This window comes from Delphinapterus leucas, chromosome 14 (assembly GCF_059928025.1).
Source record: "Delphinapterus leucas isolate spDelLeu-1000000601 "Yukka" chromosome 14, BTC_Dleu_Yukka2, whole genome shotgun sequence".
Taxonomy (NCBI): Eukaryota; Metazoa; Chordata; class Mammalia; order Artiodactyla; family Monodontidae; genus Delphinapterus; species Delphinapterus leucas.
Genome location: NC_143142.1, coordinates 21,358,562 through 21,386,169, shown reverse-complemented (window position 1 = coordinate 21,386,169; position 27,608 = coordinate 21,358,562). Strand labels below are relative to the sequence as shown.

The 27,608-nt window shown below is 40.3% G+C and overlaps 1 protein-coding gene across 4 annotated transcripts in view; it reads left to right on the top strand.

Moving 5' to 3' along the window:
* Positions 1-27,608, top strand: part of TTC28 (tetratricopeptide repeat domain 28) — a 655,470-nt gene that overhangs the window by 487,187 nt on the left and 140,675 nt on the right. For all 4 annotated transcript variants that reach the window (XM_089894637.1, XM_022550842.3, XM_089894638.1 and 1 more), the window contains one exon: positions 506-1,013. In XM_089894637.1, coding sequence (XP_089750763.1) covers positions 506-1,013 — 508 coding nt within the window. The remainder of the gene's footprint in view (positions 1-505; positions 1,014-27,608) is intronic.

Sequence of the window (27,608 nt, the reverse complement as noted above, 5' to 3'; positions counted from 1 at the left end):
TCCCTTGCCGTTAATGTATCCATTTGCTGTGGGAGAAGACAAGAACTGAGAAATGCAATTTGAGTGCACTCTTTGAGTGCAAAGAGCCTAGCATGGATTTCTCCTATGAAATTCCTATGCTATATTACATGTAATAATTAATTTTGATTTTCTTCAACATTTTCTTATGCTGCAGAGGTTAATAGCTATTAACAGAGATGTAATATCACAATATTAGAAATGTCAAGTCTTTAAACTAAGATGAAGGTTATATGGCACACAACCTGTTTCTATGAGATTCAGTATTGAATGTTACTGATTAAATTGCCATTGTCTTTTATTAGGAACTTGCTGTTTGGATGTGCTCTTTTTCAGTTCTGCATAGGTCTGCAGACCACTGATAGAAACACCATTAGAAATAGGTTTGGATGGTTATGGGCAAACTCTCTAACATTTTATCTGCTGAAACAAACCAAAGCCATTTTCTGATGTGCTTTCTTTTCTCTGCCTTATCCTTTCTCTCCAGGCAGCTTCATCAGCCCTGAGCAGTCTGGGCCACGTGTACACAGCCATTGGAGACTACCCCAATGCACTGGCCAGTCACAAACAGTGTGTTCTTCTCGCCAAGCAATCCAAAGATGAGCTTTCTGAAGCCCGAGAACTCGGCAACATGGGAGCTGTGTATATTGCCATGGGTGATTTTGAGAATGCTGTGCAGTGCCATGAGCAGCATCTGAAGATAGCCAAGGACCTGGGCAACAAGCGAGAAGAGGCCCGCGCCTACAGCAATCTGGGCAGTGCCTACCACTACAGGAGAAACTTTGACAAGGCCATGTCTTACCACAACTACGTGCTGGAGCTGGCTCAGGAGTTGATGGAGAAGGCCATTGAGATGCGGGCCTATGCTGGCCTGGGCCATGCTGCCAGGTGCATGCAGGATTTGGAGAGAGCTAAACAGTACCATGAGCAGCAGCTGGGCATCGCTGAGGATCTCAAGGACCGGGCTGCAGAGGGGCGAGCGTCCTCCAATCTGGGTAAGGACAGGATTGCTTGCGGGACCCAGGGTCAGGGCCAAGGGCTAGAAATAGCTGGAGTAACCCACTATCTTTTACAGGAATCTGTGTGTTTATATTCAAAAGTATCTCCTCATTGTGTGTGTTTTATATTTCCTTCAGATATATGTCCTTGGAGCCTGCCTGCTCCAAATCACAGGATCTTTTCTGTCATCACAGTGCTCTGAGGATTAGAACTCTGAAATACTGGAAAAACAAAACACCCCAACCTTTTAATCTGTCTAGAGAGAAGAACGACCAGATTTATCTAATTAGAGAGAAGGGGGATGAAGTGAAGAGACAAAGCTATGTTTGGTTTAAATGAAAGGGAAGCTTGCTAGGAAGTCATCAATGGAAGGGAATTTGAGAGGATTTTTGTTTAGAGGGAGTTCTTTACTTGGTGACTTTAACCCCAAAGGGAATATATTTTTTCCCCTCAAGGTATGTGTATTCACAAATGATGTTGATAGTTATAGTGTAAATGTAAAATTATTTTTTGAAAAATTTAAATAAGATAGATTTGCAGTCTATGGTTTGATAGGACTTGGTTACAGTTAAGATATTTATAGATTTGGGGGAATTTATATGGAATGGTAAGAGGTGATAAGTATTAGTAACTGGCTACTTTTTAGAAGATATTGTTATCTTTTCTTGGTACCCAAACAGATGTTGGTACATAATGAATGAAAGGAACAGGTGTGTTCAGAAGTATAAGCGGAACTCATCCTTGTGCCTAGAGCCCATGGTTTGTTATGTCCACAGGGACTCAGGGTGGGGAGAGGACAAGAAGACGGTGACCTTATTCATATTAGTGTATGCTTAGCGGATATTAGTGGCAATGCACTGTAAAAGTCAGTCCCCTTTTCTTTTGTGACCTACAAAACCCTATTTCTCTTTATATAATTTTAGCACTACTTCTCCCTCCCCTCTACCTCCGCTTATTGTAACCATATGTTTCGTGAATACGGTTGTTTGAAAAAGTCTGGCAAATCCCTGGAGATGATGCTGAAGATGGTATTGAGATCAGAATGAGAATCTAGAGAGCCTGATAAAAACCATAGAAATAAGTTCTTGGTATGATATATTCATTCAACAGATTTTAAGTATTTATTGAATCATACTATGTGCTGAATCCTGGAATAATTGCCTTACGTGATAGAGAAGTTTGAAAAAAAAATCCTTGCCCTCAAAGAGCTTATAATTTAGTTGGGAAAATAAGATTAATACATAGGACAACAGTGTTAATGATGTTGTGTTGCCATGAAATTCCCAGAAGGGAGGCCCTGAGGGCTGGGAATAGTCTGGAAAGCTTCTTGGAGGAGATGACGCCCAGGTGGACCTTGAAGAATTGCTGAGATTTGGTCAGAAATGGGATGGCATTGATGGCAAGGAGTATGTGAAAGAAGAAATTGATTCAATAGGTTGGCATATCTGAGGGATAGTGGCATGATTAGCCTTCAGGAATGTGCTAGAGGATGGTAGAAGATTATTATGAAAACTAGGCAAGGAATTGTTAGTGAACAGGAACTCCTGAAGGTTTTGAAATGTAGAAGTGAGAACATTGACTAGATATTTAAGGAAGACAAGTCTAGCAGTGGCACGTAGGATAGGTCGGAGGGCTTGAAACCTGGAGTGTAGAAGGCTGTGCATATTGGACAATTCATATTTCTCTATCATTTTGTGTCAGAAATCTATCATTTTGATTAGTTGTATTTATTTTCCAAAGACTTCGTTCATTTTATCTAAATTGTTGAATTTATTGGCATAAAGTTGTTTATAATACTTACTTATTTTCCTTTTAATGCTTGTAAGGTATATAGTGATATGTCCTCTTTCATTTCTGTTATTGGTAGTTTGTGTTTTGTACCTGTACTAACCCCCTCCCCCCTTTCTGGGTCATTCTAGCTAGAGATTTATCAATTTTCTTGCTTTTGCTTTTGTTAAGTTTTTTCTATTGCTTGTCTATTTTTTAATTTCATTTTTCTGGTCTCATTTTTATCATTTTCTTCCTGCCGCTTTCTTTGGGTCCTCTTTCTAGCCTCTCAGGGTTGAAACTTAGGTCATTGATTTTAGACTTTTTAAATTTCTAATACAAGCATTAAAAATATAAAATTTCCTCTAAACACTGCTTTAGCTGCATTTAATAATTTTTGATGTATTATGTTTTTACCTTCGTTGGGTTTAAAGTATTTTCTAAAATTGTTTGTGATGATTTCCCTTTAACCCCCATGTTGTTTAGAAGTGCTGTTTAATTTAAAACATTTGGGATTTTCCTAGAAACTTTATTGTTATCAAATTCTAGTTTACTTCTATTGCAGTCAGAGAACATACTTTGTAGGATTGCAATAGGTGTCTCTACAGATGTTGTTTAGGTCTAGGTAGTTGATGGTGTTGTTCAGATCATCTTTGTCTTTTTTGACTTCTTTGTCTATATGTTTTGTCAGTTGCTAAGAAGGAAGTTGTTAAAATCTACAACTGTTAGTGTGGACTTGTCTGTTTTTCCATTTAATTCTGTGAAACATGGCTTCATGTACTTTGAAGCTTTCTCTTTGGGCAAATATTCATTTATGATCGTTTTTGTCTTTCTGACAGATTGGCCCTTTTATCATTATGAAATGTCCCTTTTTATCATTGGTCATGTCTTTTTTTCTTGAACTACTTGATCTGATACAAATATATCCACTCCTACCTTCTTATGCTTACTTTTTGTGTTTTCCATTTTTTTTCTGTCTTTACTTTCTATTTCTTGGTGTCTTTAGTTTGTTAACTGCAGATAACATCTAGCTAGGTCTTGCTTCTTTATTGATTTTCACAATTAGGGCCTTTTAATTAGAGAATTTCATCATTTAACAGTTAATGTAATTATTGGTTTTGTTAGATTTAGGTCTGTTATTTTACTGTTGGTTTTCTGCTTGTCCCATTTATATTTTGTTCTCTGTTCTTCCTTTCCTGCTGTCTATGGGTAAATTTAATCATATAGACTTTATTTTAACTTGTCTATTTGCTTTTTAGCTCTATCTTTGCATAATTTTTTAATGGTTGCTCTAAGGATGGCATTATATATCCTTAACTTTTCATGGTTTACTTTGAGCTACCATTGTACCACTTCCTGTAAAATATAAGTACATTATGACCTTGTAGGTCCACTTACTCCCCACTCCCTGTACTTTATGCTGTAGTTGTCACATTTATTACTACACCTATATTCTTTTTAAACTCCACAGTACAATGTTAGTTGTTCTATTTTATATTATCATTTTAAATGATTAAGAGGAAAAATAATGTTTTCTGTTTATCCACTTATTTATCATTTCTTGTGCTTGCATTCACTCTTGAAGATATGAGTTTCCATCTGGTATTATTTCCCTTCAGCCTAAAGAACTTCATGTAGCATTTCTTGTAATGCAGGTCTGCTAGTGATGAATTCTCTTCATTTTGTTTACTTTAAAATGTGTTTATTTCACCTCATTCTTGAAGGATATTTTTTGCTAGATACAGAATTCTAGGTTGGCAGTTTTTTTTTTATCTTTCAGTGGCTTAGTCTTTCCAGTGTCTTTTGGCCCCCATTATTTCTGATAAGAAGTCAGTGGAATTAATAATCTGTATGGTGTATGCTGATTTTTTCTTGACAGTTCACAAGATTTCTTCTAAATTTGGTTTTCAGCAGTTTATGATATGCCTAAATGTGGCTTTCTTTGTATTTTTTCCTTCCTATGGTTCTTTGAGCTTTTGAATCAGCACATATATATCTTTGCCTGAATTTAGGGACTTTTTACCTATTATTTTAAAAATATTTCTTTTTGTTCACTCCCTCTCTTCTCTGTTTATCTCTCTGCATTACTTTGGGCCTTTTGATTTTGTCCTATATATTGCTGAGGCTCTGTTCATGTTTTTAATTTTTTTTCTCTGTATTCTTCAGATTTGAAAATTTCTGTTAATCTTTCTTCAAGTTCACTAACTCTTCTGTCATCTCCAATCTTCTGATAAACCTATCTGGTGGTGCAGAGTTTGGGATTCCCCAAGACTACTCTCACTCCTGACATCAACAGCAAGCAAGGGTCACCCTCAGGTTCAGTAACTAGGAGGACTCACAGAATTCACTGAAAGTTATTGTTATACTCATGGTTATGGTTTATTACAGTGAAAGCATACAGATTTAAATCAGCCAAGGGAAGAGGCACATGGGTTAGAGTTCAGGAGAATTGTAAGCACAAAGCTTCCAGTTGTGTCATGGATGGTGCTAACTCTTCCAAGCAGCAATATGTGACAGTATGCACAGAGACTCCCTTGAGCTTTCTTTTCCAAAGTTTTTAATTGCATCTTGGCCACAGAGATATGGTTGACCACCTGCATGAGTGACCTTAGTTTCCTGCCCCTCTGGAGGTTGAGCTGAGATCCCCCACTGTAAATCATACTGTTAGCATCTACTCTCTGGCATGGTCAACACCCTCAAAGACTCTTAGGTTGGGCATTCTGAGGGCTTCGAAATTATCTCCCAGAGCCAGGGGCAAAGGCTGGACCTCTCTGGGCAAGGTTAATTCTTTACTGCATTGGTGCATTTTAAAATTTAGATATATATTATATTTTTAGCTCTAGAATTTCCATTTGGTTCTTTTAATTAACATTTCAGCTTTCCTGCTAAGATATATGTGTTTATTCATTACATGTATATTTTCTTTCACATAACTGGCCCTAGTTATTACAAAAGCTTATAAAACCTTGTCTGCTAATTCCATGTGGGTCATCTCAGAGTTAGACCCTATTGATTGCTTGTTGTTGATGTTGTTATTTTTTTAACAGCTTGATTGAGATATAATTCACATAGTATACTATTTATACATTTAAGGTATGTAATTCAGTGGTTTGTAGTATAGTCACAGAGTTGTGCATTGATTGCCTTTTGTTTTGAGTTGTTAGTCACATTTTAATGTACTCTTTGAGAAGGGATTATATCCAACATTGTCAGTGATACTTTATAGAGACTCTGGATTCTGATATATTTCTCTTAATAGTATTGATTTTTGTTGTAGTTGTTTTACCAGTTAACTTGACTTAATTCAAGCTCCAAATTCTGTCTTCCCTGTGTTGGGCAGCAGCTAAAATCTCTGTTCAGGTCTTTCAGCTTGCTTAGATTTGGCCTTGCGCATGCATATTTCATGAGTTAAACAGAGATCTGTGTAGAATTACAAATCCAAGGCTCTCCACTATGGCTCTCTCTGGGATTTTTCCTTTGGTTCTTCAAGCCAGAAAGACAGTGTGTTTCTACCTGAGTTTTAGCCTCACCACACGGCACTAATGGGGTTTGCCCTCTGGTCCCTGCCCCTGCAAAATGTCCTCTGGCATTTCAAAAATGGGAAACTTACCCAATGCCTTTCCCTTCTGCAAAGAGTCAGCTCCAACCTCCCTACAGTTTCTCACTGCTTTTGGTTGCACTCCAGTGTTTTTAGATAAATTCCTCCCCCTGCTTCCTCCATGCTGGCCTCCTGCCCCCTCCATGCCAGCCCTTCTGCCTGCCCCCTGTCAGACTTTATAGTTGTTATCTATAGGAGGGTGGCTCTGAAAGGAGGTACTCCTCCATTACTGGAAGTGGAACTCCTCCTATCCATGTTTAACCCATTGCAATTTGATTTGCACCTTTTGTCCCCTGAAAAAGATCAACAGTGATCTCCAGATGGCTCAGTTGAGAGATCTCTTGACAGTTCTAAATTTCACTAATCAGTATGCAACATTTGGCAGCCTTTACTAAGTTTTCCTTGAAATTCTCTCCTCCTCTAGTTTCTGTGAAGCACCACTGTCCTGATTTTCTTCTTGGCTGCTCTTTCTGTACCATCTTCATTGGCTTTTCTTATCCTTCTTTTTTAAAAATGAACAATTTTAAAAGTTACAGAAACAGTACTTACTTTGGTAAAAAATTCTTATGGTATGAAAGTGTATAAAGTAGAAAAAGGAGGTCCGCCCCGGTCCACCCCCTTGCATACCTTCCCATGTCCCACTTTTCAGAGTTAAGTACTGTTAACAATTTGGTTAGACTCTTTCCAGACCTTTTTACTATGCACATAAACACATGGTAGTATAATCATATATGTAAATATACACATGTGTGTACAGATTGTTCCTTTTTAAAAAACTTGGATCATAACATATGTGCTTTTCTGCCACCTGCTTTTTTTATTCCGCCTTCCCTCTTAGGCTTCCCTCTGTGTCATTACTCAGTTTCCCTACATTATTTTTAATGGCTCTTTTCCATTGTATTGCCACTTGTTAAATGTGGGAGTTCTTGTATTTTGTTCCTTGATTCTTTCCCGTTCTTTCTTTGTATCTCTCTATCATTTTTACCACTATATCTTCAACTACTGCTTCAATCTCCATTGTTTCTAAATCTATATTCACCAGCTCTGACCTCCTGCCTGAGATCATTTTCATATGCCTAGTAGATGCTTCTGATTTTCATGCTGATCAGTCCAAGTTTGTGAGTTCAAATGTGAAATATCTTTTTCCTAAATTAACTGCTTCTCCTAGCTTTCCTTATTCTGTTGATGACAGGCCCATTCTTGTAGTTATCTCTATTAATTCACTATTGCTGCTGTAACAAATTGCCATGAACTTAGTGGCTTCAAATAACACAAATGTTTTCTCTTACAGTTCTGGAGATCAGGAGTCTGAAATCAATTTCAGCAGGCTAAGGTCAATGTCAACAAGCCTGGGTTCTTGGCTCTAGGGGAGAATCAGCTTCTAATGGCTGTGTGTATTCCTTGGCTTGTGGCCTCTTCCTCCAACTCCAGAGTGCATCACTCCAATCTCTGCTTCTGAGTCATCACATTGCCTTCTCTTCTGTCCTAACTCCTCTTGTATTCCTCTTTTAAAAAAAAAAGACTGTTGTGATTACATCAAGCCCACTTGAGTAATCCAGAATAATCTTCCCAAGATCCACAGTTTAATCACACCTCCAAAATCCCTTTTGTCGTGTAAAGTAACATTCACAGGTTCCTGGGATTAGAATGCAGAGACTGGGGACCGGGGAGCGGGAGGACCATTCAGCCCATTATACAGTCCTGACTTAGAAATCTAAAGTCATCATTGATTTCTTACCCCATCCCCCTTTTTTTCAGTTGACACTCAATCTAACAGTTGTCAAGTAAGTATTCTCATTAAGGTTTTTTCTTTCCCTTGCTCCTTCCTTGTTGCCCAGTCTGTTGCAATAACCAACTAGTTGGGTTTTCCTTGCTACCATTCCCTCCCTCCCAAGTCTCCTCCATCCCACACACCAATAGTAGACTGACCTTCCTAAACTGTACCTTAAAATGGGGACTATCACGATTTCCATTCTTTAATTCTACTACTCCTCTGTACATACTCTTTACCTAAAACTGTGTTTTCCATCTTCCCTAATTTAGCCACACTGACTATACTTCTTGCTTTAATGTATTTTCTCAAGCTATTTCTTCTACTTAGAAGAACTTCTCTGTCCCTATCTTGCTTATCTAAAGTTTACCCATCTTTTTAGGATTATCCCAAGTACTATTCACTTCTTTTTCTTTTTTTTTTAACTATTCACTTCTTGAAGCCTCTCTTGATAACAAGTTCTTTACCTTGTCTGAGTCCTGTGTCCACTTTTTAAATTTCTCTTATTCTATTTCTATTCAATCATAAAATATGGTTATTGGTGTACTTGTATAGTTACCTCCACTGGATTAAAACTCAGTAGAAGTATAAACACTATTCTACTCCACAGTCTCTGTATCTCTGAGTATAACCCCTTAGACACAGTGAGTACTCAGTGTTTATATGGTTAGATTGAATGAGTCAAAGCTTATGCCAAGATGTTGTGCCCCAGTGATTGGAAGAACAGTGGTGCCTTTGGAAAGAAACAGGAAAGCTGAGAGGAGGAACTTCCCCAAAGTAGTTCTTTATCAAACGTGGTAAGTTTGTTTTATACATGCCCAGTATGTATTTCTCTCAATGTAACATGAGCAAATAGAATTGGAAACAAGTATTAAGATGGCATCATCCTAATGACATCTATGAGATAAGGGAGGAAAGCCAGTCAGGGAGACTGAGTCAGGATCACAGAGGGTGGAGGTGACCCAGGTAGAGTTCAGGAAGAAGAGAGCTTCAGGATGTGGAGGGCTTATCACTTAAATCAGAGAAGCCAGGGAGAATGAGATTTGAGTCACTAAGAAGGTTTTTTGACATTAGAAGCTTTCTGTGCACATCTGAGGGGTAGTGGATAGAACTTATGGAGATGGAGAAAAAGAGAAGGTAGAGATGATGAGAAATCTTTATCCTTTGGTGGTCAGCATATACTAATATTTACTATCCACCTTTTAGATGCTTTAAAATAAAACAAGTAGAAATGATTTAGACTCTTTAGATTTCTTATGAACAACAAAGAATAGCCTAGACATTTTCTAAGTATGTCTTACTTGTGAAAATAATGCTAATGTAAATTTTGGCTTGGAAAATGTCCATCTTTTCTTTTATGCTCAAAACAACTGTAGTTGCATGACAGTATTTCTGTAGCCTCTGTTTTTTTGGTAGCCTTCTTTATGGTTCTAATTTAGGCAGTTTGGAGTCAAATCTCAGTTAGGCTGCAAAGTAGGTCACTAGAGTAAAGCCTCAGTTAAAGTGCTCTCGCTCCGATCATCCCAGATCTTCTCATTCACTGGGGAGGCAGGCAGAAATGCCTCTCATTTTACTTTGAGATAAACTGCAATTAGGAAAATGAGATGGGAGATAGTTAGAAGGGTAGCCGCTTCCTTCCTTCCTCCCTCCTTCCCTTCCTTCCTCCCTTCCTTCCCCTCTTCCTTCCCTCCCTCTCTCCCTCCTTCTTTCTTTCCTACTTGCTCTCTTGCACTCTCTCTCACTTTCTTTCTCCCTCTCTTTCCCTTTCTTCCTCCCTCCCTCCTTCCCTTCCTTTTCCTTCTTTCTCTTTCTGGATGATGGTGACCACTTAGCTTGCCACCATGCCCCTAGAATACATACAAAACTGAACACATTGTAGGAGCCACGTCCCATGTACAGCAGTGTAAGAGCTGTTCTGTTTCTAGTATTGGGTCAAACATGAGAGATGGAAAGTGCTTCCCACCAAGGCCTAGGGTGAAATATCTAATAATCTATCTATGGAAAATAATTCACAATTTTAAAATATCTGTACCTTTTTAGTCAAAAAGACATTTGCTGTCTACAAAGTAGCTCTTTTGGGAAAGAAAGGGAAATGGGACTAGTGTTTTTTTTAATTATTTTATTTTATATTGGAGTATAGTTGATTAACAATGTTGTGTTAGTTTCAGGTGTACAGCAAAGTGATTCAGTTATACATATTCATGTATCTATTCCTTTTCAAGTTCTTTTCCCATTTAGGTTATTACAAAATATTTAGCAGAGTTCCCTGTTCTATACAGTAGGCCCTTGTTGGTTATGTATTTTAAATATATCAGTGTGGGACTAGTGTTCATTAATTCATTTGTTCACTTAATCATTCATTTGCTCAACAAATATTTATTGAACATTAGTTATGTGATAGGCACTGTGCTATATTTTATGAATAAAACTGACATAGTTCCCATCCCCATGGAGCTTATGGCTTTTCATTTAACAAGCATATATTGAGACCTGCTCTGTGTCACATATTTATATTCATTTTCGTATTTAATCATCTCCACAAACCTATGAGGTCAAGAGTATTAATTAATTTTAAATATGAGAAAATCACAGCCCAGGTAGGTTAAAAAAAATCTTGACCCATTTAATTTCAAGAGACCTGTAGCATAAAAGATGTATTAAGATCTCATAAAATGATGCTTGGCTTTTTCTTTTCCATGTTTTCAAACCAACCTGGTAGTCATGTGCTGAAGTAAACGTTCGGTAGCAACTCTGGTGGGTATACATCATTCCCCTTATTTATAGTGCAGCAAAATGATAGTCACCAGAAATGGTGACTCTTAGCGGTTCTAATTCTAGGATTTAAGAAATATCACCTAAGTAACTTTTATAAAAATTATATTTAAAAATTAAATTCTAGCAATCTAAATCAGAAAAATTTGAATTCCCAAGGAAAGGTGGAACAATATTAGATGTTGTATACATAACAAACACACATTGCACCTTAATTATATAGTATTCCTGATTACATTTTATGAATTAAATATTCAATAAATACTGTGAACACATGTAAAACACAGTATCCTGAAAAAATCTTATAATAAATTTCTTTTGTAAGAGAAAAATATCCTATAATATGGCAGTCACTCTCTTTTACCTGTTTTTCACATTTCAATTTTTATATGTTGGCTTTTCTTTAGGTGGAGAAGAGGTCTAGCTTTACGAGTAAAATGTTAATAATAATTGTAGGTAGTATTTAATTTACACTAATTAGGTGTTTTTCTTTGAAAATCCACAGTATGATTATGGAACCATGTTCAGAATAACCATTCAAGATGTTGAAGAGCCCATGAGACCTCACATAGAAATTCTTGCTTCAGCAATGCAGTTTCATTATATTTGTGTCTTACAGTACTTGTTTGCCTTTCTTAATAGCAAACAAGTATGCTATGAGTTAAATTATTATTATTCCTTTTCACTGACGAGGATCCAGAGATTAATGAATGTCTGTAACTCACCCAGGGTTGTAGAGGCAGAGTTGAGGCTAGACTTCAGGTCTCTGATTCCATGTCCACAGATCCTGCCATGAGGAAACATTCCCACTAGAATGGTAGATTCCAGTGGGAGCCGTGCTGAGATCACTCAGCCTAGGGCTAAAAGCCAAAGATGTTTCTTCTGCACCCACCCCCACCCTCCATATACAGGAAAGATGAGAAAGAAGAAACACCACTGGAAGGGCTCTAGGCCACCTTGCAACAGCGGTCCCTGCTTGTGTCCATGTACAAGACAGCCAGTGCTCCCAGAAAAGTACAGGCCCTGTCACCTTGGAACAGCCCTTTCTCTTCTTCTCCTAGAGAATCTATTTTCTGTTGATTACTTGCACTGAGCTAGATACTGTGCATACATTATTTCATTTCATCCCCATTACAAACCTATGTGGTAGGCACAGAAGTAAAGGTACTGGCCCAGAATCATACAGTTTATAAGCAGCGGAGGCAAGATCCAAACCCTGGTCTGTGTGCTGTCTTCTACGACAGCCCACAGGCCCCCTCTGAACCCCACACATTTATTGAACTGTTAGTTCTTCTGCTTGAGAAGCATAGACGAGACTACACAGATTGTCAAAGTCTAATAATGTCCACAATACAGAAAGCCAAACCACACACCTCTGCTTTTCTTTCAAAGCAGTTCCTGTTCGGGTCATGAAAAGGGGAAAAATGTGTCCCAGAGCTTGAAACAGATTTTTCTAGACATCTAAAAGAAAGTAACAAGAATGTACTTTCCCTGTTTGAAAGGAGAAATGAAAAATGGAGAGCATCAACCAAAGCAGGAGATTTTTCTGATCAAGCACTAGAGGACTCACAGAAAATGATTCAGACCCTCATTACGGTTGTGACATGCACATCCTGTGCTGTGCCTCACACCTATCAGTACCTAATAAATATTAATAATATTTATTCTCTCCTTTAGGTCAAGATTTGTCACCCTGCTTGTCTAGACATTGCTATTTAAAAGGAGCTGTGATTTGCTTACAGATACAGCACGTCTGTAAACATGTGAGCAGCAGCAGACGGAGCAGTAAATCTTGGTCAGAGCTGCACTTTGGATGGTTGCAGGAGAGGCTGCAAAACTGTTGTTGGAATAATGAAGTGGATGCTTACTGCCAGGTCCCAGAGTTCTGTCTCCAGCAGGCAGAGTCTAGCAGTAAATTAGCTTATGTTTCAGCTTGGCAGTTGGCACTTGGTTCATTTGTAGATGCTAATTGTAATCTGATGTTATCAGCAGCAGGTAATTGAAATGGGCTTGATGAATTACTTAATTTCTTTTAATAGCTGAGTCTTCAAGAACTGAATAAAGAAGATAAGGTGATCAGGAGGAAAATACAACAGCTCTGTCTTTCTAATTAGTGCTTGGAGGTTTTTTCTTCTTTACACAAATGATTATGAACATGTGAGGCTGAATAGGTGTATGAGTCAAAAGGCCCCCATGGGGGCATTTCCCATTAGGCAGCCCAGTCCTGAGCATTGATAACACTTCTGTTAGGACTTCAGAAGGGAACATTTGAGGGATCACTTTGGAGAATGTTGATTTCCGAACACCATTCTGTTTTCCCAGACTTAGGTGGGCCTTCTGGGGGTATTGCCACTTTGGCATTCACTCTACCTTCAGCCCTTCTTGTGTGGCTGTTTCTTGTGAGCAGTGCTGCCTGGCACCATGCAGTGAGCAGGGGAGCCTCGCAATGATGTTAGTCTTTGGCTCCTGCCACCCATACCTGGCACTGGCACTTCCCACACCTGCCCGTCCCTAAGTCTTTCCATCTGTAGCAGCTCCTGTGTAGCCATTTGCTTTGCCAACAATGGTGGGTGCAGATGTGACCCTGGGTCCTGCCATCTGTGCTGGACACTTCATATTGGACCTATGCCACGTGACTGCAATGAGCTTTGGGGGGGGATCTTTCTTCTGGAATCATTTGGCTGTGCTTTTAGTCTCATGTTCATTCTTTAAGGAAGCCATCTGTTTTGAGGTGACTCTGGAGGAATTTACTTTTGACCAATTTTTTGAGAAAATCAAATAACAGTGGAAAAAGTAGAACATTAGAACCAGGTCTCTTAGATATTCAGATCACCTCTGTTGTTCTTCATGGTGAGTTCTGTTTAAAGACAACTTATTGTTACAGGTGATGATTCCAGGTCTCTAAGCCACCAATACAGTATTGGGAGTAAATGCCTCTGATGGTAAATTCATTGCAGGGATTCTGATAATGTTCTACTTCTTGATCTGGGTGGTAGTTACATGGCTGTGCTCACTTTTGAAAATTTGTTGAATTGTATGCTTAAAATTTTATACCTTTCTGACTATATATTATACTTTAATTAAAGGTTTCCTTTTTTTTTTTTTTTTTTTTTTTTTTTTTGTGGTACGCGGGCCTCTCACTGTTGTGGCCTCTCCCGTTGCAGAGCACAGGCTCCGGACGCGCAGGCTCAGTGGCCATGGCTCACGGGCCCAGCCACTCCGCAGCATGTGGGATCTTCCCGGACCGGGGCACGAACCCGTGTCCCCTGCATCGGCAGGCATACTCTCAACCACTGCGCCACCAGGGAAGCCCTTAAAGGTTTACTTTTTTTTTTTTTTTTTTAAAGGTTTACTTTTAAAAACACATTGCGTCCTGGGGGCGGAGTAGAATTGGAATGGTATGCCTTTCTTGATCCTATCCATGCCCATGGCTTTCACCACCATACACCAATTCCCCAAACCCAGACCTTACTTCCATCTCTGATGTCTTTCTATTCCTGCTTCCTAGACAGCTCCATCTGCTCCAAATAGGCCTCTCTCTAAGTCTGTGTTTTCATGTTGTGTATTCCCTATTTCTGAGAATGGCAGCACAAACTCAGTGCCCCACCTAGAAATCTCAAAGTTAGCCTGGGACCCCTGCCTCCTTCCCTCGTAGCCCAGATCTAGTTGGTCAAAAGTCCTGAGAATTCTGCCTCTCCAAACAAGTTCTGTTGTATCTGCCCAGCTGTGTTTTCAGCCTTCCATCAACTCTTTCCTGGATCATTGCAACAGATCCCGCCAAGCTGGTCTCCCAGCTTCTCCTTCAGTTTATTTTCCACATGGCTTCCAAGGTAACCTTCTCAAAACCCCAAGTGTTCAATCTTATCTATACTCAATCATTTATATGCTTAAAACCCTGCAGTGGTTCCCCATTACCTTCAGGATGAAGTCCAAAATCCTTGGCCTGGTGTGAGACAATAGAAAATATGTATATTGGTCTCTGCCCCCAGTTCCTGGCACAGAACGCCTAAAACCCTTGTAATTTCCTAAGGGATAAGAGCACTAAGAGCATCTTTTGTTCTAATGAGGCAACTCTCTGTGGGCTCCTATGTGGGAGCAGAAAGACCAAGCCATGATTAGAAGCTTGGAATTTTCAGTCCTGCCCTCCCCATCCTCCAGAGATAGGAGAGGGGCTGGAAATGGAGTTAATAATTGATCATGCCTCCATGAAGAAGCCTATAAAATCCCAATAGTAGGGAGTTCAAAGAGCTTTCAGGTTGGGGAACACATCCACACCAGAAGCGTGATGCACCCCAACGCCACAGAGACTCCTATGGAAAAGCTCCTGCACTCAGGATCCTCCCAAGCCTCTCCCTATGTATCTCTTCATCTGGCTGTTCATCTATATCCTTTATCATGTCCTTTAATACACTGGTATTTGTAAGTAACTGTTTCCCTGAGTTCTGTGAGCTGCTCTAGCAAGTTAATCAAACCTGAGGAGGAGATTGTGGGAACCTCCAATCTATGGCCAGTTGGTCAGAAGCACAGAGCTTGGGACTGGCATCTGAAGTAGGGGTGGGGGGCTGGTCTTATGAGACTGAGCCCATACCTGTGGGATCTGATGCCAGCTCTGGGTAGACAGGGTCAGAATTGAGTCGAATTGTAGGACGTCCAGCTGGTGTCTGAAACTCTCTTGTTGTTGTGGGGAAACCCCCCCTCCCATCATACTTGGTAACCAGAAGTGTTGGAAGTGAAGTGTTCTGTGCGAGTAGTAAAGGAGTCTCAGAGGGGGGACACAGTAGGGAGGAACTGGGTTCTTCCCTACACAGGATGGAAAAAACTGAGGTTTTCCATTTACACCTGGCATATATATTTTTCAACAACGCTGAACATTCAAAAAGTATTTATTGAGCGCCTACTATGTGCCAAAAACTATTGCCAGTGGCTGTGTGGAAGACAAATTTAAGTGCTTAAAGGAGAAGAAGTACTTAGTGATTTCAGAAATTATTACATTGGGTGTAATTTTAATTGAGGGTGTCAGAAAACTTCTCTAAGGAACTGGTCCCAATTTATGTTACTAACGCCGTTTTCTGCCCCCTCACCCCTCACTCTCACTGTTCTCCAAACCTTTGCGCTCTGTCACTCCTCCATGCCTTTCCTCATGCCATTTCTTCTGCTCTGAGTAATCTTTCTCCTTCTGTGAAGACTCTGAAGTCTTGCTTATTTGTCCATACTTCAGTCAAATGTCACATTACTCTTAAGCTTCTCAGGCTCTTCTAGGAAACTTAGTGTTCATCTGTGTTCCCTAACATTTTGTATATGGCACTTATTAAGTATCATAATTGTTTACCAACTAGATCATAAATGCCAAGAATGGACAGTATATATTTCTTTGCTTTTTTGTGGCCTTATTTCCTAGTGGCTGATAAGTGGCCACGCCATACATGTATCTTGAGTAGACGAAGGGCGACAAGAGCCAAGCCCTGTGGGAAATGCGAGGAACTAACAACTGGAGTTTCATGGAAAAACGATGTATATGGAAGCTGGAATGTGAGTCCTAAAGGCTTTTAAATGAACCAAAAATGTAATCAGCTTGAGAAATAGTTAAACCAGCAGGCGGTGATTAGGTATTGTGACACCATTTTAATTTTACTCCTTACAGCTAGTAGGGATACTGAATTGAGCCGATAGTTCTCTTTCTTTTACCTAGTTCTTTGCCCTGTAGCTAAATGAGGCAGTCTGAGTAGCAGGCAAACTAAATAATATATTAACCTTTTTGGATCTTTATCTAAGAAGTTTACAAAGCATGGCTAAAATGAGGCCTTTTGTGCAGGTTTGAAGAACCGTAATATTTATTATTTCTGGACAAGAAAATCACTAAGATATCACACTCTCTCTTCTTTTAAGTGCATAAGCTTAGCAGTTTATTGTCCTCTGCATTTATCATCTAGTCTTAGGAAACTGATACTAGTTTCACTTTTTACGTATTCAAATTACAGGTTCCCTAGAGAATATATGAAAGGCCTTTGTGATCTCTCCAACACACCTTTGAAGTGGCATAAAAGTCATGATAATAATAAAAGTCATTTCACTTTTTGGAATGCCTCCAGTGTGCTAACACTATACTTGGGGTAGCTTCCTCTGCAGTTTCATTGTTTCATTTAAAAATTCAGAAAGATTGAGCTTATTATTCCCATTTAGAAATAACCTAAAGAACAGAGAGGTTAACTTGTCAAAGGTCCCACAGCAAGTGTGTGGGGTTTGAGCCCAGAGCTCTCTGGATCTAAAGTCTGTGTCCTTATACTATGTCATGCTGCCTGCCTCTCTAAAGAGAGTGGCTACAATTATTTAGGAAAGAGCTGAAGCTCTTGCATTTTGAAGTGGCTAGGACAGTTTGACATTGTAACTGGAAAAAAACTGGAAATGAGCATTTTCCACAGCTTCTTTTTTTTTATTAATTAATTTATTTATGGCTGCATTGGGTCTTCATTGCTGCACGCAGGCCTTCTCTAGTTGTGGCGAGCAGGGGCTACTCTTAGTTGCGGGGTGCAGGCTTCTCGTTGTGGTGCGCAGGCTTCTCGTTGCGGTGGCTTCTCTTGTTGTGGAGCATGGGCTCTAGGCGCACGGGCTTCAGTAGTTGTGGTGCACGGGCTCCTTAGTTGTCGCTCGTGGGCTCTAGAGCGCAGGCTCAGTAGTTGTGGCGCACAGGCTTAGTTGCTCCACGGCATGTGGGATCTTCCTGGACCAGGGCTCGAACTTGTGCCCCCTGCATTGGCAGGTGGATTCTTAACCACTGCGCCACCAGGAAAGTCCACTCACAGCTTCATTTCATACTCATTCACTCATCCCCACTTCATGCTGGGCACACACAGGCACACCTTCAGACCGATGCCAGGCAGACATGTGGCTTCTCATAGACCACAACCTGAACTCACCCCTCTTTCCCAGCATGAAATACACAAGAGGCTCAAATGTTTAAGACTCTCTTCAGCATAATTAGTAATTTCATGGTGCCTTCAAAAAGTAGCTTTCATCGAGAACAATTTTCAGCATGTTGTTCCAGAAATTCTTCTTAAGGCTGTCTCTGACACAGCTGAAAATACATTTGTTGAATTGGATTAAAGCCGAAATGCGACTTTTTAGTTGGTATTGCTGACTCAGCCTGTCCCCACTTGACTTTCAAACAGCTTTGTTAGCTCCTGAGTACAGACAGGCTCTCAGTTTTCAAGGGATTTCAAAAAATGGTCTTTTCTGCCCTCCTTTGAAGAGTTAAGTTACTCTGGGAAGCAAACACTTTCATTTTCAAGTAAAAATTGCATTGGTGCCATTTAGAATGTTTCCAAGAGCAATTAAAAAGTGAAGTAAATGCTTTGTTGTTATGTGTCCAATGCGCTTGTAAAGCAAGCCCTCATCAGAACAGCCCCAGTGGCAAAAAAGTAACAGATTTGTGTTCTTGAGCCAGAATGTCAGAGTTGGCCACTTATTTGAAACAACAGCAATTCTGTAATTGAGCTTCCCTGATTCAAAAGGAAGGTCCTATCAAATCTGTTATTATGATATCGAATAAGACAAAGACAGCTTATAACATGGCCCAGCTGTTGGAGTGCTCTGGAGGGAGATATAATATGCTCTGTGACTCAGTAAGCAGAAGGTAATGGACTAAAAGTTATCAAGCCCTTCACAACAAGGAGATCTGGAGTTTAACCAGAAATTTCAGACTGTCAACCTTAACAAAACAGATGGTATTTTCCAGTTCGTGGCACCATCCGGCGAGCTGGCATGTCTGCCTTGACAGCTCCTGGTACTTCTTAAATGCCTGATGGAGAAAGACATTCTCTTTGTCAGCAGTGAAGAACTCATGCTACTTTGTGTGTGACAAAGTGAATAAGAAGCACCTATGCACTAAATCTTTCGGTGAACACTTCTATGATCTTTCTCCTCTACTCCCCTTCTGTCCTTCAGGGCTATGGCGTTCTGCATAAGAATCCTGTTGGACTGTTCTTTTTCTTTATCCTGGTGACATATAAACCACTCAGCTCATAAGCTGATTTCTCTCCATTTTGATCACTAAGAAGCCCCACTCACAAATGGCTCCCCTTCACTGCCAGTGTTATGGCTTTTACAGTGTTGTATAGCTAGGGTGACTATAGAATTTATCACTGGGACAGTCCCAAGCACCAGCAGGATATAGGATATAGAGTCACCCTATATCTGGTGTACTTGTAAAGAGCCTTACTGCTGAAATCAGATGGCCTGGCTTGAGATGCCACCTATGCCACTTACTGGCTTTGTGACCTTGGACGAGGTGTTTAGTTGCTCTCTGCCTCAGTTTCTTCATCTGTGAAATGGGCATAATTATAGCACCAATCTCCCAAGATGGCTGTGAGGATTGAGTGAGTTAATATGTGTAAAGCCCTTAGAACAATGATTGACACATAGTAAACACTCAAAAATGTTTTCATCCTTTTCATCATCATAGTTTATATCATGTGTGGGAAGATGCTAAGAGAAAGGTGAAAATGCTACTGAAATATGTAGCATTTCTTACCCTTCAGAATATTCTCATCTATTGAAAGTTGAAGGTGGTTATCTGGGGCCAGCAATACATGTTGTTATTCAATCTCTTCATCTCTTTTCCCCCAGCTTTATTGAGATATAACTGATATTTAGCATTGTGTAGGTTTAAGATGTACAGTGTGATTATTTGATACACATATATATTGCAAAATGTTTTACCCCAGTAAGATTAGTTAACACACCCTCCACCTCACGTAATCACTGCTTTGTTGTTGTTGTAATGAGATCATTAAAGCCCTACTCTCATAGCAATTTTCAAGTATACAATACAGTATTTAACTTTAGTCATCATGCCATGCATTAGATCTCCTGAACTTATTCATCTTATAACTTAAAGTTATGTACCCTTTGACCAACATCTCCCCATGGCCCCCACTCTTCTGCCACTGGTAGCCATCAGTATGCTGTTTCTGTGAGTCTCAAGTGTTTAGACTGTACCTGTTAGTGAGATTATATAGTATTTGTCTTTTTCTGTACGACATTTCACTTGGCATAATGCCCTCCTGGTCCATCCATGTTGTCACAATGGCAGGATTTCCTTCTTTTTTTAATAGCTGAGTAACATTCCATTGTATGTATGTAAAACACATTTTAAAAATCCATTTATCCACTGGTGGACACTTAGGTTGTTTTCATGTCTTGGCTATTGTAATGCTGCAATGAACATGGGAGCAGATACCTCTCTGAGATAGTGATTTCATCTTCAGATAAATACCCAGAAGTGGGATTGCTGCATTGTATGGTAGTTCTACTTCTGATTTTTGAGGAACCTCCATATGTTTTCCATAGTACCTGCACCAATTTGCCTTCCTACCAACAGTGCACCAGGGTTCACTTTTCTCCTCATCCTCACCAACACTTGTTATCTCTCTTTTTTTTTTTTTTTTTTTTTTTTTTTGCTGTACGCGGGCCTCTCACTGTTGTGGCCTCTCCCATTGCAGAGCGCAGGCTCAGTGGCCATGGCTCATGGGCCCAGCCGCTCCGTGGCATGTGGGATCTTCCCGGACCAGGGCACGAACCTGTGTCCCCTGCATTGGCAGGCGGACTCTCAACCACTGCGCCACCAAGGAAGCCCTCTCTTGTTCTTTTGATGGTAGCCATTCTAACTAAGGTGTGAAATGATATCTCATTGTGTTTTTTTGTTTTTTTTTTTTTTTGTGGTACGCGGGCCTCTCACTGCTGTGGCCTCTCCCGTTGCGGAGCACAGGCTCCGGATGCGCAGGCTCAGTGGCCATGGCTCACGGGCCCAGCTGCTCCACGGCATGTGGGATCCTCCCGGACCGGGGCACGAGCCCATGTCCCCTGCATCGGCAGGCGGACTCTCAACCACTGCGCCACCAGGGAAGCCCCTCATTGTGGTTTTGATTTGCATTTACCTGATGATTAGTGATGTTGAACACCTTTTCATGTACTTGTTGGCCATTTAATTGTCATCTTTGGAAAAATGTCCATTCAGACCCTCTTGATGATTATTATTTTTTTATAAGTTTATTTTATTTATTTTTGGCTGTGTTGGGTGTTCGTTGCTGCTCATGGGCCCTCTCCAGCTGCGGTGAGCGGGGGCCACTCCTTGCCGCGGTGCGTGGGCCTCTCACCACGTTGGCCTCCCCTGTTGCGGAGCACCGGTGCCAGGCGTGCAGGCTTCAGCAATTGTAGCATGCGGGCTCAGCAGCTGCGGCTCATGGGCTCCAGAGTGCAGGCTCAGCAGCCGTGGTGTACAGGCCCAGCTGCTCGTGGCATGTGGGATCCTCCCGGACCAGGGCTTGAACCCGTGACCCCTGCATTGGCCCTCTTGATTATTTTTTAATCAGATTGTTTCTTTGCTATTGAATTATATGAGTTACTTATACATTGTGGATATTAACCTCTTGTCAGATATATGGTTTGCAGATATTTTCTCTCATTCCTTAGGTTGCCTTTTCATTTTGTTGATTATTTCATTTGCTGTGTATAAGCTTTTCAGGTTGAGGTAGTACCACTTGTTGGCTTTTGCTTTTCTTATTTATGCTTTTGGTGTCATATCCCAGAAATCATTGCCAAGACTGATGTCAAGGAGCTTTTTCTCTATGTTTTCTTCTAGGAGTTTTATGGTTTTAGCTCTTATGTTTAAATCCTTAATCCATTTCCACTTAATTTGTTGTGAATAGTGTAAGATAGCAGTCCAATTTTATTCTTCTATGTGCAGATATCCAGTTTTCCCAGCACCATTTATTGAAGAGACTGTCATTATTTCCCCATTGAGTTTTCTTGGTTTCCTTGTCAAATATTAGTTGACCATATATGTGTGGATTTAATTTGTGGCTCTTGATTTTGTTCTGTTGGTGTATATGTCTGCTTTTTATGCCAGTACCATACTGTTTTGATTACTATAGCTTTGTAATATAGTTTGCACTCAGACCATGTGGTGCCTCCAGCTTTGTTCTTTCTCAAAATTTCTTTGCTATTTGGGTTTTTTGGTGTGTGTGTGGTTCCATATGAATTTTAGTGTTGTTTTTTCTACTTCTGTGAAGAATGCCATTTGAATTTTGATAGGGATTACATTGACTCTATAGATGGCTTTGGGTAGTATGGACATTTTAACAATATTAATTCTTCCAACCCATGAGCATGTGATATCTTTCCATTTATTTGTGTTTTCTTCGATTTATTTCATCAGTGTCTCACGGTATTTGTTCATAGTAACTGCTTAAAATCCTTTGTATTTCTGTCATATCAGTTAGGATGTCTCCTTTTTATTTACAGTTTTATTTATCTGGATCTGCTTCCTTTTTTTTTCCTTGATAAATCTAGCTAAAAGTTTGTCAATTTTCTTTATATTTTCAGAAAACCAACTATTAGTTTCACTGATCTTTTCTGTTGTTTTTCTGTTGTCTATTTATTTTTACTCTGATCTTTGCTATCTCCTTCCTTCTTCACATTGGGCTTAATTTGTTCTTGTTGTTCTAGTTCCTTGAGGTGTAAAGTTAGCTTGTTTGTTTGAGATCTTCCTTTTTTCTTAATGTGGGTGCTTATCACTATAAAGTGATAAGCTATCACTATCACTTCCCTCTTAGAACTGCTTTTGCCGTGTTCTATAGGTTTTGGTATATTGTGTTTGCATTTTCATTTGTTTCAATATATTTTTTGATTTCCCTTTTAGTTTCCTCTTTGACCAATTGGTTGGTCAGGAGTGTGTTTTTTAATTTCTACATATTTGTTTATTTTCTAGTTTTCCTCCTGTTATTGATTTCTAGTTTCTTACTGTTGTGGTCAGAAAAGGTTCTTAGTATAATTTCAGTCTTTTAAAATTTGCTGAGACTTTTTTTTGTGACCTAACACATGATCTATTGTGAAGAGTGTTCCACGTGTGCTTGAAAAGAGTGTGTTTTCTGCTGCTATTGGGTGGAATGTTCTATATATGTCTGTTAAGTTCATTTGATCTAAAGTGTTATTTAAGTCCAGTGTTTCCTTATTGATTTCTAGTCTAGATGACCTATCCATTGTTGACAGTGGGGTACTGAAGTCCATTACTTTTATTGTATTGTCTTCAGATCTGTTAGTATGTGCTAAATATATTTAGGTGTTCCTATGTTCAGTGCACATATATTTACAATTGTTACATCCTCTTGATGAAGTGACCCCTTTATCATTAAATAATGATCTTCTTTGTCTCTTGTTACAGTTTTTCATGTAAAGTCTGTTTTGTCTGATATAAGCTACCATTTCTCTCTTTTGGTTTCCATTTGCGTGGAATATCTTTTTGATTCCTTCACTTTAAGCCTATATGTGTCCTTAAAGCTAAAGTGAGTCTCTTGTAGGCAGCATAGAGTTGGTCTTGTTTTCTCACCCATTCAACCAGTCTGTGCCTTTTGATTGGAAACTTTAATCCATTTACAATTTGGCATGTTCTCTCATGGCTGCACAGTCCTCCCTCTGGCTGTGTGCACAACAGTAGAGGCCGTGGATGAGGGTTGGGTTGGGGGTGTGCAGATGGATGGCTGGAGGGGCTAGCCCTGAGCATGTGCATGGTGGTGGGTGTCAGCTTCAGGGGTCTAGGCTGGCTTCTTGCACTAGCACAGCTGCAGAGGCCGGGGCTGGCTTCCTGTGCAGTTCCCGGGCTCTGATGAAGAAGTAGAGAGGCACTCAGGTGGCTGGCATCAGCAAACATGAATACCTGTGGGATGACATCCAGTGAAATCCACAGGTGGTCCATGGCAGCTGCGCTGGTCATTGGTCTCTTCAGTGGTAAGAGTGCTGGGGTTGTCTACAGAGCAGGTCACTAGAAAGCGCAGATGCTCCTGCTGCATGGTGGATACTGGTAGCCCCTGCTCTTCTTCCTTGTTCCTAGTCTTCTCTGTACATCTAAGCTTTTGCTGGTCTCTGGGTGGAGTGAAATGGAAACAGATCCTTCATGTGGTGCTGGGGAAGCTAGATGCTCACTCCACTGTTCCTTTCTCAACAAAAGGAACTCTTGCTAGCTAGAGGGTTCCCTTTTGGTACTGAGCAATGCTGGCTTCGGGAATGGGATGATGCAGGCAAGTCGAAGCTGTTCTTCCTTCACTTTTTGTGTGATTATTCTGAAATTTTTTTGTTCCAGTATGTTGCTGAAATTTCTTAAGTGGACTCCAGAGCTCCCCCAGAGCTGTTTTTGTTCATGGATAGCTCTCTGTTGATCTTTGTGAGGGACAGAGGCTGGGGTTTCCTACTCTGCCATCTTGGTGACATCACTCCTACTTCTGATCTTTTCATCTCTTGCTGACAAACTCTCCGATATCCCTGCCTGACGTTTTTCTGATAAGAAACATTTCAAATGAAAGAGACCCATTAAAAAAACATCCAAACCAAAACATTGACTACAGAGATCTGACCCCAGATTCTAAATCTGCCACACTGTTCATTGATCTTTGGAGTAAGGCAAGCAGTTTGAGATACCAAGAAAGGAAAAACTCAAGCAGGTATGATAAGCTAAGGTTCTGTGGCTTGGAGATTGGCTGGACTGGGAGCTAGACATTCAAGGGCCCCAGACTGAGCTCTGAACCTTAACTTGTGCAAGTTGCTTCCCCTTCCTGGGCCTCAGTTTTCTCACATGCAAAGAAGAGCACCATATAATATCTTTGTTCTTTATAAGATGGTTATTAGGCTCAAAATGTGAATGTGAACATGAAAATGCTTTGATGACTGTTAGGTACTAAATAAGAGTCATGTCAATATGACTCTACTGAGAACCTAGAAGTTAGTATAGGTTTTTGTTTAGTGTTTGCCCTGTAAGATAAAGGTAATCCTGTGACAGAAGCTTTAAGGAGCATATTTTCCTGCGAGGCCACAGCAAGTGATGCGAAGAGCAAGGCTCTGAAGTGAGGCGAACCTGAGCACAGACCACCTCAGAGCTGTGCCCCTTTGCATTACTTAAACTTTCTGACCCTCAGGTTCCATCCTGAGGTGTTGTGAGGAGACCCTGCCTCTAAGGAGACTTCCAGGATCCACGTGGGTGCTCTTTGGCACCCTTGCAGTGCTCTGTGCCTGACAAGCAGGGGGCGCACTTCTCACTGCTTCCCGCAAGCTGCGGGCCCCTGGAGAAGCTGCAGGCTCCCCCTCTGATGCATTTGTATTCCTAGGGCTTAGTGCTCTACTTGTTAGTCTTTGATGCTGCGTGAATTGATGAGCAATGCTTAGCACATAGCAAGCACTCAGTAAATGGTTCTGCTGTTTTTATGCTCCAAAGAGATTTGTCTCTTTTAAAATCAGCTTACAGATGTCTCCACTCATCTCAATTAGCTGGATGTTAAAATACAGACTTGGGTAAGGAATGACCATAGCACAGCAATTTTTGGCTTTCCAGAAGGTTTTTACCAAAGAAAGACAACAACTGCTAGTTGTTTTGTAATGGTAAACCCAGATTTTTGAAACTCTGACCAGCAATCTCAGATCATAGTCTTGAAAGAACTTGAAGGTATACCTGGTAGATTTCCAAACCATGTATTAAGCCTGGTAAAGCCATGGCTTTCTGGGATTCTCAGAGGGGAGGGAGACTGTGGCAGCCAGGAGACAGAAAAACCTGAGCCTTGGTGTCAGACCGGACTGGGTTTGAATCATAGCTCTGCCATTTATGAACTGTGTGGCTTTGGGAAAGTTATATAAGCTCTTCAGACTTCAATTTCTTCATCTTAAACATGGAGCTAAGAGTAGAATCTCCAGGGTGGGGGTGGGGGTAGAGTTCTTGTGAAGATTAAATGAGACGATGTATGTGAGCGCTTTGTACTGTGCCTGGCACACAGTACAGGCTCAGAAATCGTGTCTGGTATTGCGCTGAGACTTCCCACGCCTCAGGGCACTAATGGCACCACTAGGCTGTTTTCCTTCTTTCTTCTGTACTCCTTTTCCCTCCTCCTCTGAGTGATGTTAAGGCTCTGGGGAAATTTAAAGCAGTTCTTCTTTGTAGAAAACTTGAAGATTCCTAACCTAGACAGATGATTGGAGCTAGTTTCTTTTGTGCTCTGGGATTTGCTAGAAGAAAAATTTCCTCCTATCCTGGTGAAAAAACAACTTTCTTCCCTTATATGGTTTTAACTTGTACTGAGCCCCCTTTTCCTGTTTTAACATTTTAGACCTTCTATCTTGAAAAGCATTTTGTTTTCTTCTAAATATGTTTGTAATAATTGCAGAAACAGTACTGTGCTCAAAAAGTACATGCCTGACTTTTCATCCATCTGTGCTGGGACCTTTCCCCCTTCACCTCCTCTGTTCTCCCTCATTTATGGTGCACCTTGAAGAAGGGAGTCATACTAAGTATTGCCCAATAATAGCAGTCCTGCTTAAGAAACGTGTTTGCCTATGTTTTTTCTCATGCTCATTACTCCTTTTGGAGTATACACACATATACATACATATGTATGCATACATACATATGTCAGTGCTCTCAAGTTATACTTGAAAAGAAAGAATTCTTGGAGTCACATTGTGAACGGTTGCTAAGCATGATCCAACTGGCTTTTCAGTTCTTAATTTTATTTCTAAAGTATTTCAACGGTATGTTCTCTTTGACATTGACCCATAGAGGATGGTTTTTTATTTCATTCATTCGTCCATTTACCCATCTATTCACCCATTCTTTCATCCATCTGCCCGTCAAATAATTTTTGAACACCTACCATGCTTAAGGCATCATTCTGCAAGATGAAACTCAGTGGGTTGGGAGTCAAGAGATGGGGTTTTAGTTCTGGCTCTGCCATTACCTCAGTTTCCACAGAGAGGAGAAATGACCTGGCGATTCAGAGCTCTTTCCCTCTGACATTTTATAGTATATCTCAACAGAAAATTCGACCATTGCCTGGGTGCTGTGATTGAAGGATATTTCACACCTCTTGAGAATCATGAAAAATGTACAGATGGCTCTGTTGTACGTTTAAGCACTTTAATTTATGTCAATATTCAAACTTTCTTCACAAAGCTCACTTTATTCTGGGGAATCTCATAGTGGTGGTGGTGTTTATAAATGACAGTATGCCCATCATGTCATTTTTGGCTTGTCTGATGGTTTCCCGAATGTTACATTTTCATTTTGTGAAAGCATTAACAATGGCGGACAAGAAATGTCAGAAAAGTCCAACCCTGATTTTTCTTCTTTGCCTTCCTTTTGTTCTGTTTTTATGGCTCCAGTAACAGGAATTTTATTACAGCAGTTTGTGTCCTCAGCTCTTTTGCTGAGGCTCTGCATAATTTATGATCTAGATTCCAAAATGTTAGTGAATTGCTCCACCAGAAATAATGGAATGTGACAGCAATGGATTCCACATTCTTGGCCCAAATATTTGTGTCTGTGGTTTACAAGTCATTTCAGAGCACGATTGCTACATTGCTCAAGCTGTTACTGAGAATGAATTTTGACAAAAGAAGAGAATTTGGGTAATTATAAAAACACCAAATGGGTCTGCGCAGCAGTGTTCTGCTTACAGGTATCAGGAAGAAGAGCATATCTCCCTCCCCCCATGGTTCACCCCTTGATTCTAGGCCACATTGCTGAATATTGGGTATGTGATTTAGATCTCAGGGTATCTCTTACGTGAAAGGTATACATGATTGGTGAATCAACATTTATTGGACACTCATTTTGCCTGAATAAAGTAGGTATGTGCCCTAATGATGTTCCCT